Here is a 12,473-nt window from a genome sequence, read left to right on the forward strand (position 1 = left end):
ACCCAGTCTGGTGTTCAAGAACAAGTTACAAACTCAGAGATGTTTAGAATTGTTATTTTTTCCCCCCCATGAGTTCATCTTTTAGGAAAGGGTGTGTGAATGTAGACCAAGTTTACATCCTTTTCTAAATAAGAGTGACCTGGAGCACCTGTGAGCATGCCCTCATTAGCCTCTAAGACAGGTGACAAAGCAGGTCAGCTCACTCATCTTGCCTTTCCTTTGAGGAAGATGGCATTTGAGGGCCAATCCTCTAAAAGCATTTGACATGGAACTTGCTAAATTAACAGCACAGCAAAAAGTTAATTTATTCAGAATATTTCATTTTGAGCAATTTTCATATGACACAGTTACAGGTCAGCACTAATCTATTGAAATACAGGCAACTAGAATATCTGAGGCTTTATCTCATATTTGATACAGCATCACGAGAAAGTCACTGGGGTTTTTCCCAGGGCACTGAGTTCAACATCATCATACCCAGCATCCCCTTTCTTCCCCTGGAGCAGCCAGAGGCTCTCTTCTCCTTCTCCAGGATAAGCAGCCTCTCTAGAGAAGTTCAGACAAGAGCCTGAAATAGAAAAGAGAAGTTTGATTAGAACTGAGACATGAGGATGGGACAGAATCCTCTGGTGGAAGGGAGTCAAGCAAGTGCTTATGACAAAGCATCCCTGCGCCCCAGGTGTAGGGAGGGAGGCTCAGGCTATTTCACATGAGTCCCAGTGAGGATGGATCCCAGCTGTCCTCTCAGATCAAGTTCATGTCGTCTCCTGGGCCTCCGTGCATGTGGAAATCCTGCATCACAGGAGACCTGTGCTCAGGAGCTCTGGGAGACCTGCTTCCAGGCAACACAATACCAAGGAGATGCCCAGCAATGGTAAGAATCCTAAAAAGGAATCTAAATTGTTCTTCTTTCACAGGTGATAGATGCAAATTCACAATAAGAGGGAGACTGGAAACAGAAAAAATCTGAATTCCTCACTCACAACCCAGGTCTCCTCTTGGTTGACTTGACTCCTGTTCCCAAATGTCCACAAATGGTATCACAGGCGCAGCCACAGATATCTTCTCCACAGGAACTACACAGGCCCTCAGATGGAGAAATACGCTTTTCTAGAGAATGAGTATCTTCTTGCAGCAATTGAATTATCAGTTTATTGGGATACACACAGTCAAAGGCTTTGGCATAGTCAATAAAGCAGAAATAGATGTTTCTCTGGAACTCTCTTGCTTTTTCGATGATCCAGCAAATTTTGGCAATTTGATCTCTGGTTCCTCTCCCTTTTCTAAAACCAACTTGGACATCTGGAAGTTCACGGTTCACATATTGCTGAAGCCTGGCTTGGAGAATTTCGAGCATTACTTTACTAGCATGTGAGATGAGTGCAATTGTGCGGTAGTTTGGGCATTCTTTGGCATTGCCTTTCTTTGGGATTGGAATGAAAACTGACCTTTACCAGTCCTGTGTCCACTGCTAAGTTTTCCAAATTTGCTGGCATACTGAGTACAGCACGTTCACAGCATCATCTTTTAGGATTTGAAAGAACTCAACTGGTATTCATCACCTCCACTATCTTTGTTCGTAGTGATGCTTCCTAAGGCCCACTGACTTCACATTCCAGGATATCTGGCTCTAGGTTAGTGATCACACTATTGTGATTATCTGGGTCATGAAGATTTTTTTGTATAGTTCTTTTGTATTCTTGCCACTTCTTCTTAATATCTTCTGCTTTCATTAGGTCCATAACATTTCTGTCCTTTATTGTACCCATCTTTGGCTGAAATATTCCCTTGCTTGGTATCTGTAATTTTCTTGATGAGATCTCTAGTCTTCACCATTCCATTGTTTTCCTCTGTTTCTTTGCATTGATCAGTGAGGAAGGCTTTCAAATCTCTCCTTGCTAGTCTTTGGAACTCTGTATTCAAATGGATATGTCTTTCCTTTTCTCCTTTGGTTTCACTTCTCATCTTTTCTCAGCTATTTGTAAGGCCTCCTCAGACATGAGGAGGCCTCTGAGGAGACCATTTTGCCATTTTGCATTTCTTTTTCTTGGGGATGGTCTTGATCCCTGCCTCCTGTACAATGTCACGAACCTCTGTCCATAATTCATCAGGCACTCTGACTATCAGACTTAATCCCCTGAATCTATTTGTCACTTCTACTGTATAACCACAAGGAATTTGATTTAGGTCCTACCTGAATGGTCTAGTAGGTTTCTCTATTTTCTTCAGTTTAAGTCTGAATTTGGCAATAAGGAGTTCATGATCTGAGCCACAGTCAGCTCCCCGTCTTGTTTTTGCTGACTGTATAGAGCGTCTCCATCTTTGGCTGCAAAGAATATAATCAATCTGATTTCTGTACTGACCATCTGATGATGTCCACATGTAGAGTCCTCTCTTGTGTTCCTGGAAGAGGGTGTTTGTTATGATCTGTGCGTTCTCTTGGCAAAACGCTATTAGCCTTTGCCTTGCCTCATTTTGTACTCCATGGCCAAATTTGGCTGTTACTCCAGGTATCTCTTGACTTCCTACTTTTGCATTCCAGTCCCTTATAATGAAAAGGACATCTTTTTTAGGTCATAGTTCTAAAAGGTCATGTAGGTCTTCATAGAATGGCAACTTCAGCTTCTTCAGCATTACTGATTTGGCGTAGACCTGGATTACTGTGATACTGAATGGTTTGTCTTCAAGTATGCGACAGTGCAAAGATATTTTAAAACACTTGTTCCACCTTTGAATTTGGTTCAGTTCAGTTCAGTCAGTGATGCCTGACTCTCTGTGACACCATGGACTGCAGCACACCAGGCTTCCCTGTCTATCAACAACTCCCAGAGCTTGCTCAAACTCATATCCATCGAGTCGGTGATGCCATCCAACCATCTCATCCTCTGTCATCTCCTTCTCTTCCTGCCTTCAATCTTTCCCAGCATCAGGGTCTGTTCTAAGAGTCAGTTCTTCAAATCAGTTGGCCAAGGTATTGGAACTTCTACTTCAGCTCAGTCCTACCAATGAATATTAAAGATTGATTTCCTTTAATTGACTGGGTTTATCTCCTTGCCATCCAAGGGTTTCCAAAGAATCTTCTCCAACACTAAAGTTCAAAAGTATCAACTCTTTATACATAGCTTTCTTTTCAGTTCAGTTCAGTCACTCAGTCGTGTCCGACTCTTTGCGACCCCATGAATTGCAGCACTCCAGGCCTCCCTGTCCATCACCAACTCCCGGAGTTCACTCAGACTCACATCCATTGAGTCAGTGATACCATCCAGCCATCTCATCCTCTGTCGTCCCCTTCTCCTCCTGCCTCCAATCCCTCCTAGCATTAGACTCTTTTCCAATGAGTCAACTCTTTGCATGAGGTGGCCAAGTTACTGGAGTTTCAGTTTTAGCATCATTCCTTCCAAAGAAATCCCAGGGCTGATCTCCTTCAGAATGGACTGGTTGGATATCCTTGCAGTCCAAGGGACTCTCAAGAGTCTTCTCCAACACCACAGTTCAAAAGCATCAATTCTTCAGTGCTCAGCTTTCTTCACAGTCCAACTCTCACATCTATACATGACCACGGGAAAAACATGCTCAATTAATTGATAAGTTTCTCTTTTGGCCATGACACAATGCTTACGGGAACTTAGTTCCTTGAACAGGATTGAACATAGACCCTAGCAGTGAAAGTGCAGAATCCTAACCTCTGGACCACCAGGAAATTCCCTAAGCTATAAATCTTCATGCAAGTATATCACATATAAAGTGATAAGTTTATGTCACATTATGGAGACATAAATGCCAAAAGCAGAGTGATTCCTCACTCCTTGCAAGGAGTCTGACAGCATTAAATATGGCATATGGTCAAGAGATGCTACCAAATGTATGAGATTACCTATGTTTTGAATCTCTAGGGAGGCTGGGCATTGAGGAGCACAAATTCACTCTTTCCAGATAGAAAGATTGCAGGAGATCAACTGACCCCACTCACCGGTCTGAGAGGACCTCACCCCATTGTCCTTCTCTGGGGGCACTTCCTCCTCGCTCCCCTGAGAGGCAGGAGGAGTTCCAGGCACTGGTGCTTCTTCAGCATCATCATAATTTTCAGCAGGGACATCAGTCCTCTGATCTGGGGGTTCCAAGAGCAGACAAGGGAGTGTATGAAACCCCAGTAAGTGGGTTGTTCTGGGGAATACCTAAGATACCTTCTGACCCAGAGTTTCTGAGTTTCTGAATAGAGGCACCAGTCACTCCTTGTTTCAATGACTTTTTTCTCTAAGACCATGTTTCATTTTGATGTGTCCTTAAGCCAAAACATGATTTTACATATCTTAATATTTTCTGGTGGAAACTACATATCTCAAAGCAACTCTTTCATCCTTGAGCATTGCTAAAGGACTTTGACAAATTGTGCTTTACAGATGTTATTTTTAAAAAACATTGTGTGCCTGTGGTGATTCTGGACACAGTGACCAGTCCCGACATGAGACATCACAGAACAGCCCGAGAAGGAGGAGGAGCCCCATCTTGACACAAGGGATGCCACTAGTCCATCAGAGGAAAACCACTCCCCTTACATCTCCTTTGAGGGAAACTCTCCTCCCCAAAGCCCAGCTGAGCCAGGTCCACCTCTCTTTCCTGGAGCGGATCTGGAGTCACTGTTGTCCTCACAATCTCTGATGTAATACGGCAGTTTAGTCAGTGAGAAATCTGACGGGAAGCCTCATGTGGAGACAAACATCACACAACACACAGAATGACCCTCCCCACACCCGCGGGACCTTTGTTAAGGCTGAGAAGGGATAGGCCTGGCTTCTGCAGTGCAGACAGAGGCTGGGAGATCACAGGGCTCTGAGAGGCCATCCTGCCTCTCTGGAGGGGCCGTCTCTGTTAGCCTGGGGCACACATGGGGTCTGCAGATGCTGAGAAGATGTGCACAGCCAGGGGGTGGTGACAACCAGAGATCCCAGGAGGGCAGACAGAGACACTCACCTGGGCTGCCCAGACCTTCCTTCTGTGTCAGAAGGTAATCGAGCTCCTCATACACGGCTTCAGCAAGAGCATCTTCATAGCTAGATAAGGCTGAGAGATCACCCAGCAGGTCAGAGAAGCTTCCCCAGATACCCCGATCCAGCCAGCCCACCTTCATCTCCCTGGTGCTCACATGGGGGCTGCCAGGACCTCAGCATCATCTACCCATGTACCACGTCAGCACCTTCTCCCCTTGTCTGACCCTGATTACAGCTCAGCACCAACTCTGTCTGGTCTCACAGACGAGGCCATGATTCATGAGAGTTCCCTCCCCAGTCCTAAAACCTCTGTCTACTCAGCCCTTAGAGCTCATTATGGAGCACATGGAGTCTGCAACCCAGAACAGTACCTGGCCCAGGTCCCCTCCTCGCACCTGCCCCATCTCCTGCCTGCACACACTCTCCCTGGTCCCCAGGTCCCCCTGCAGCCCACCTCTGCGCTCTGCTCTCCATCTGAGCAGCTGAGTCACCAGGATGATGAGGACCAGGAAGAGAAGGGACCCCAGGATAAGGCAGAGGACCCCAGGCAGGGAGAAGATGCCAGGGAGAGAATTTGAGGTTGTTCTGGTCCCTAGGAGAACAGGAAAAACGGCTGGAGATAGTCTTGGGCACAGAGAAATCTCCTGTGTCAGCATTTTCAGGAGCTCCGGACAATGGCGTCTCAGCCTCAGACAGTGTCAGGGCTCCCCCAAGTCTCGTCCTGAGACAAGTCAACTCCACTCTGGCCAGTGGGGCCCCGAGGCAGAGCTGGGGATTCTCAGGGAGCTGCCCTGCTGAGACAGCCTCTGAGGACCCAGCTCATCGCCTCTCCTTGGGCTTCAGGAGACAGAGCATCAAACATCCAGGGACCTGCACCTCACAGATGACAAGCAAGACACAGGGGCAGGTGGGAGTTCCTTAGATTCTACAACATGGGAACCAGACTTCCTTGGACCCCGGGCATGAGAACATTTGACCCTGGACATCAGGGCAGGGGATTGCCCCAGTGTAATGCCCTGGCTGCTCCCCAACAGCCATGGCTCCTCAGACTCTTTCTTCTTCTGAGCTGTCAGAGAGCCCACAGAACAGGTCCCCAGTATTTGAGTATTCTCCCTTGCCCATGGATGGATCACAGTACCTGCTGTTGTCGTGGGCAATGTTGTCCTTACACCTAAAGAGAAAAACAGTAGTGTGGGGAGGAAGAATTGGCCAGAACACAGGCAAACCTTTTCCTTCCTGAACCTGAAATCACCCCTCAGTCTCCACAACATCAGTGTCCAGTCCTCTCAGCTCCCTCATCCTAGATCAGAGCCCCAGCACCCATGATGTCTGAACAAAACTCCCCCTGATGCCCGGCCCTGCCCATTGCCCCCCATGCTGCCCCAGCTCACCCAGGGCGGACCCCGATCCCCTCGCTCACCAGAGCACCTCACACCAGCATCCTCCTCGTGCTTGCAGTCGCTCTGCCCCCAGGGCTCCGCAGCACAGTCCCACAGGGAGGACTCCCGGCCCCTGCACCGCACCTCATCCAGCCAGATGCTCCCATTTCCAGGGCCAAATGTCGCAGCCCGCACAGCTTCCAGGGCCTGGCCACAGCCCAGCTGCTGGCACACCACCTCGGCCTCTGCCAGGCTCCAGGAGTCATCGCACACGGTGCCCCAGGAGCCGCTGTGCCAGACCTCCACCCGCCCTGAGCACTCGCTGTCTCCTCCCCTGAGCCGGAGCTTCTCTCTGTCTGAAAAGGCAGCAGCCCCTCCTGTGACTGCCCTGGTGGGAGGAAGGAGCCCCTGGGAGACACAGGGGAGGGGGTGGGCTGATGTACCTGTGCAGGGGGCAGCAGTTGGACAGCTCTTGGGTCTTCTTCCTGCAAACAGCAGGGAAACCGTGGATCAGGACAACAGCTGAGAGTGTTCCTGTCCCCACATAAGATTGTCTAAGGTCCATGGCTCAGTGCAAATGACATGTGAAAACACAGGCTCATTATCTCCTGGGCTGAAACATATACTGCATTTGACACCAGCTGAAATTGCTTTAAATATGTACTTGTTTATCAGTTTTACACCCCACAGCAAATATAAACACAGACATCTTCGAATTTACACACTCTCCTCTGAATGAAAGTTCCATTAGAAGAAGGACCTTGTATATCTTATATGTGCCTTGTTTCTGCTATTAGGACAGTGCCTGCACATTGTATGCACTCATCCAACAAATATCTATGGAAAACCATTTCTAAATACTTAGATAGGGGCTTGATAAATATTTATTAAATGAATGAATAGACAAATAAAATTCAGTGAAATAAAATATCTTTTTTTTAATTCATACTAATCAGTGAAATAGTAATCCAAATATAAATTAAAGGTAACAGTCTATGATAATAGTTAACATTAAAAAATAACCAGTCCAGAAGCACAGAGTCAATTTATATTCAAAATCTCATGTACATAATTTTAATGGAAAATTATTAGATAGATTATAAACTACTCTTACCTATTATTCGGTGTGACAGTGGGCAAGTGGAGACTACTGTTGTGAAAGGAAAGTCTCTTTTCAAATTTATTTTTAACTGGAAGATAATTGCTCCACAATGTAGTGTTGGTTATGTGTGTGTGTGTGCTAGTCACTCAGTCATGTCCAACTTTTTGTGACCCTGTGGACTGCAGCCCACCAGGCTCCTCTGTCCATAGGATTTTCCAGACAAACATACTGGAGTGGATTGCCATTCACTTCTCCACTGGATCTTCCCTACCCAGGGATCAAGCCCAGGTCTCCTGCACTGCAGGCAGTTTCTTTGCTGTCTGAGCCACCAGAAAAGCCCGTAGTGTTGGCTAGGAATCTCTTAAAAAGGAAATATACAGGAAAGACTTAGTAGAATTCTGAGAAGACATATGGACACATATATGTACACACTGAGTAAGCCAGAAATTTTTGCAATAGTTAAAAAACACCTAGTGAGAAAAATATGTGTTGAGAAGATGCAGAAATAATAAACAAAAGACTGAAAATATATATAAAAGAATGGAAACTGACAGAAATAAATATAAATTAAAAAAACAGAAGGGTAAATAGTACCTGTCATAAAGTATCAATATTTCCATATTCTTTCCAGATCATCCTATCAAAACTCCTACCCACTCTATGCAGAGAACCTCTGAGAAAACGATGGCAGGACCTCTGTGAGCAGGTTGCTCATTTTCATGGTCAAAGACTTTACCACCTCTCAATTCACAGGGTTTAATTGTAAGAAAAACATCATCAATAAAAGGTCTCATAGTTTAATGTCTCTTTGGCCTTCAAATGAAAAAGACAAAGAGATGAGCAAAGAGAGACAAGGAAGGGAGTGAGCCTCTGCTTTTGAAGTATCTGATCCCACATTCTCTTAGCTATGGGTTTCAGGCAACATCCAGCATACCATTCAAGGTGTACCTGAATGGGGTGTGTGTGTGTGTGTGTGTGTGTGTGTGTGTGTGGAGGGGGAGGGAAGGAGAAAGAGAAACAGAGAGAGAAATGTTGAAGGAATAATGTGCTATGATTTGACTATTTGTTGCCTCACCAACATTTATTTATTTCATTCAAAATTTATTGCTGAAATCTCAATTCCCAATGTAACAGTATTTAGTGGGGGAGCCCTCTCAAACTCTTCCAAAAACGGAAGAAAAGAGCACTTCCAAATTCATTTTCTGAAGCCAACATTACTCTGATACCAAAGCCAGATAAGGACACCATGAGAAAAGAAAATTACGGGCTAATACTCTGATAAATACAGGTGCAAAAATTGTCAACAAATATTAGAAAACTGAATGTGACAATACACTAAAAGAATCATACACCATGATCAAGTGATATTTGCTCCAAGGATACAAGGATATTTCAACATTCACAAATTAATCAATGTGATACACCAAAGGTAAAAATCACATCCTCAAAGGACGCAGAAAAAGTGTTTGACAAATTCAACATGCACTTACAGTAAAAACTCTTTTACAAAGTAGGTACAGAAGGATTGCATCTCAACATAACAAGGCCATATGAAAAGTACACAGCTAACATCATACTTGACTGTAAAAAACCAAAAGCTTTTCCTCTGAAATCAGACACACACAAAAAACGTCTACCCTCACCACTTTTATTCAACTTAGTTTTGGTAGTCCTATTCAGATCCATCCGTATTTTATAGCAATATGTATGAGTCAAACAATATAAGTCTTCACTGATGAATGGATAAAAAAATGTAATATAGACTTATATCCACCCATTAAAAAAAAAAGGAAAATCTCGCCACTTTCAACAACATGGATGGACCTCGAGGGCGTTATGTTAAGTGAAACAAATCAGGCAGAGAAAGAAAAATACCATATAATCTCATTTATATGTGTAATATTAAAACAAAAAGCAAGTTCAGAGATGCTGAGTCGTTGGTGGCTGCCAGAAGTGGGGGATTTGGTGCAGGCATAGGTAATCAAAAGGTATAAATTTGAATTATAAAATTAATAGGTGAAGAGATACAACATACAGCATGGTGACTATAGTGAATACGGTATTGTCTATTTGAAAGATGGCAAGAAAATACATCTTAAAAATTATCATCATGTAAGAAAAATATTTAACTAGACTTACTGTAGTGATCATTTAGCAGTACACACAAACATATAAGCATTATGTTGTACACAGCAAAAAATATAATGTATCAGTTATATCAATTAAAAAATTTAATAAAGCAAGTTTGGAACATGTAGATTAAATTAGCTCCATCCAAACTTCATTTTATAAACTCAACTTAAACCCATCACTTAGATTTTAAGATATCAAATCTCACTAATAGTATCCCACAGAGTTGGGAAAGACACAGAAACAGACATAATTCACCTGCACATGAGATGTAGGCTTCCTCCTTTGGAGAGCATGAACTGAATTTCCACGGGCCAGAAGGACACTGCCAGAGAGAGGTATCAGTTTTCTGACACTGAATTAAATCTACCCACTGGGGTCTAGAACCTTCCCTGAGACCAACAGAGGTGTTGACACTTCCACTGTCCCCACAGCCAAGCTGTCTGCAGATGATGGACACGGTGACATCATCCATGGGGCTGCGGCAGACACTGCCCCAGGTCCCGTTGTAGAAAACTTCCAGCCACCCAGCACACTGCTGGTCCTCGCTCACCATCCTGAGGGCCAGGAACTCTAAGACCAAAAGAGAGGAGACAGGACACAGTGAGCACCCCACTCAGTGCTCTGGGTCTTCCTCTCTCCCCAAAATTGTGAACATTCGTCTGTGATCAGGCTGAGGAAGCAAACCCATTAGATGACCAGAGTGAAACTTGTCTCCTTTTCACCTGACTTTGTCCATTTGTGTCTATCTTTCTAAATATTTCTACCATCGCGATGTAGTGGATATGAACTGAGAGGAAGACCAACCTGGACACCCGCAGGGAGAGGGAGCTGACACCTGCTTCCTGACAAAACATCTAAGAGAGTGTATGAAAGGGATGTGATGTGGACAGTGTGGAGGCAGATAGAATAATGGACCCACAGATGTCTACATGGAAGCTGTGTCTGTGTTTCCTTGTCTGGCAAAACCACACATGTGATTAAGGTATGGTCCCTGGGATGATAAGAGGCACTTGAAATATGGTGGATTAACCACCTGAGCACAGTCTAATCACATTCTTAGACTCACTATCCTTTAAAGTGGGATCCTCTTCCTCATTCTAGTTAGAGGGAGATGTGAGCATGAATAATGGTCAGAGAGGGGGAGCGTTGCTGGTCTGATGATGAACAGAAGGGGGTTATGAGTGAAGGAAGGCAGGCAGCTTCTAGAAGCTTGAAAAGACAGGAAACAGATTCTTTCCTAGAGGCTCAGAAGTGACGTGGCCCTGCTGAAACCTTGATCCCAGTGAGATCCCTGCTGGACATCTAAGCTAGAGAAGTATAAGGAAATAAATATGTTGTTTTAAACCACTAACAATGTAGCAATTTGTTATAGAACAAACAAAAACTAGCACAGTGGCTTTAGGACTTCTCTACTCTATGTACCAGAAGGGTGAGCCCTGATTTCAAGAAAAACTGTGAGAAAAGGCTCTGCCAGGAAACACTGCTGAGAAGAAAGGACCAGAATCTCAGCTGCTGCAGGAGGCAGTGAAAGCACCTCGTCTTCCCCTCTGCTGGAAAGACAGGCTCCACGGGAGGAAGCCTCCTTCTCTGGTCCTTTCAGCATCTCTCCCTCAGGGCTCAGATCCTTGTCTTCCAGGGCCCCACCCCTCCTCCAGCCTGTGGACAGTGTGGAGTGCTGACCTGAGCAGATGACCCCCGCATCCTCCTTGTGTCTGCAGTCGTGATGCCCCCAGCCCCGGGAAGGGCATCTCCACACGTGGGACTCATTTCCTGTGCAGTTCAGATCGTCCAGCCAGATGGGCCCTGATCCTGCCCCGAAGTGAGCAGACCCCGTGGCATTGAGGGCTTCTCCACAGCCCAGCTGCCTGCACACCACGCGGGCATCGTCCAGGTCCCAGCCATCATCACAGATGGTGCCCCAGGAGCCCTGGTCAAGGATCTCCACTCTCCCGGCGCAGGGACCGCCCCCGTCCACCAGGCGGAGCTGCCTGCTGTCTGAGGAGAGAGAAATGGGACAATGGGGCGGTGACCTGGGGAATGAGAAGGGTCTTCTGTCCCGTGGGACCCTCACCTGAGCAGTAGGGGGCGCTCTCCTCTGAGGCCGCAGATCCTGCTGGTTCAGACACAAAGTGGTCGCACTGGGGCAGCACCTGGGTCTGGTTTCCTGAAGAAAAAGCGATGATTAGAGGGTTGGGAGGGTTAAAGAACAGGAAAGTCAGTTAAATTAAAAAAATTTTAGGAGGGGAGGGAAGTTTGGGGGGAAATGGATCCATGTATATATATGGCCGAGTCCCTGGCTGTTCACCTGAAACGATAACAACATTGTTAATCGGCTATACTCCAATACAAAGCAGAAAGTTCGAAAGAAAAAAAAAAAATAGTGACCTAGTGATGAAGCTGAGATGAAAGCTGGAACACACTGGTAAAGTTACCATAATGTTAGTGTTCCCTTTCTCCAGGAAGAGCCCTGGTCCTGACAATGGCACGATTCCTGTTTTAAGCCAAGCTTTGCCCTAAGAATGAGTTAAACAAGTTGTTCTATTCTTAATCCACCCCTAAATAGAAGAAGCAAAACAAAGCATTTTCTGAAGGAGTTGTACACTTATTTATCTACAATGTTTGTGGTTTTAAAAATACTTATATAAAAGAGATCTCATGGAACACCAGAGCAAAAAGAAACATTAAAAAATTTCCCAGGGTATTTGGCTCTTAATGTTACCTGACAGAGAATTTATTTTATTTTATTAATTTTTATTTGACTATAATTGCTTTACAATGTTATGGTAGCTTCTGCTGTACAGCAAATTTAGTAAGTTATACACATACATATGGGCTTCCCAGGTGACTCAGTGGTAAAGAATCTGCCTGCCA

General features: G+C 45.1%; 1 protein-coding gene across 1 annotated transcript in view; it reads right to left on the reverse strand.

Annotated features, from left to right (window-relative positions):
* Positions 1-422: 422 nt before the first annotated feature.
* Positions 423-12,473, reverse strand: part of LOC138077651 (antigen WC1.1-like) — a 50,037-nt gene continuing 37,986 nt past the window's right edge. The window contains exons 11-20 of the mRNA XM_068969758.1: positions 11,674-11,766; positions 11,283-11,597; positions 9,858-10,172; positions 6,811-6,852; positions 6,409-6,723; positions 6,127-6,159; positions 5,443-5,580; positions 4,972-5,061; positions 3,971-4,108; positions 423-568 (exon numbers count right to left, since the gene is read on the reverse strand). Coding sequence (XP_068825859.1) covers positions 423-568; positions 3,971-4,108; positions 4,972-5,061; positions 5,443-5,580; positions 6,127-6,159; positions 6,409-6,723; positions 6,811-6,852; positions 9,858-10,172; positions 11,283-11,597; positions 11,674-11,766 — 1,625 coding nt within the window. The remainder of the gene's footprint in view (positions 569-3,970; positions 4,109-4,971; positions 5,062-5,442; positions 5,581-6,126; positions 6,160-6,408; positions 6,724-6,810; positions 6,853-9,857; positions 10,173-11,282; positions 11,598-11,673; positions 11,767-12,473) is intronic.

The sequence above is a fragment of the Capricornis sumatraensis genome, chromosome 4 (assembly GCF_032405125.1).
Source record: "Capricornis sumatraensis isolate serow.1 chromosome 4, serow.2, whole genome shotgun sequence".
Lineage (NCBI taxonomy): Eukaryota > Metazoa > Chordata > Mammalia > Artiodactyla > Bovidae > Capricornis > Capricornis sumatraensis.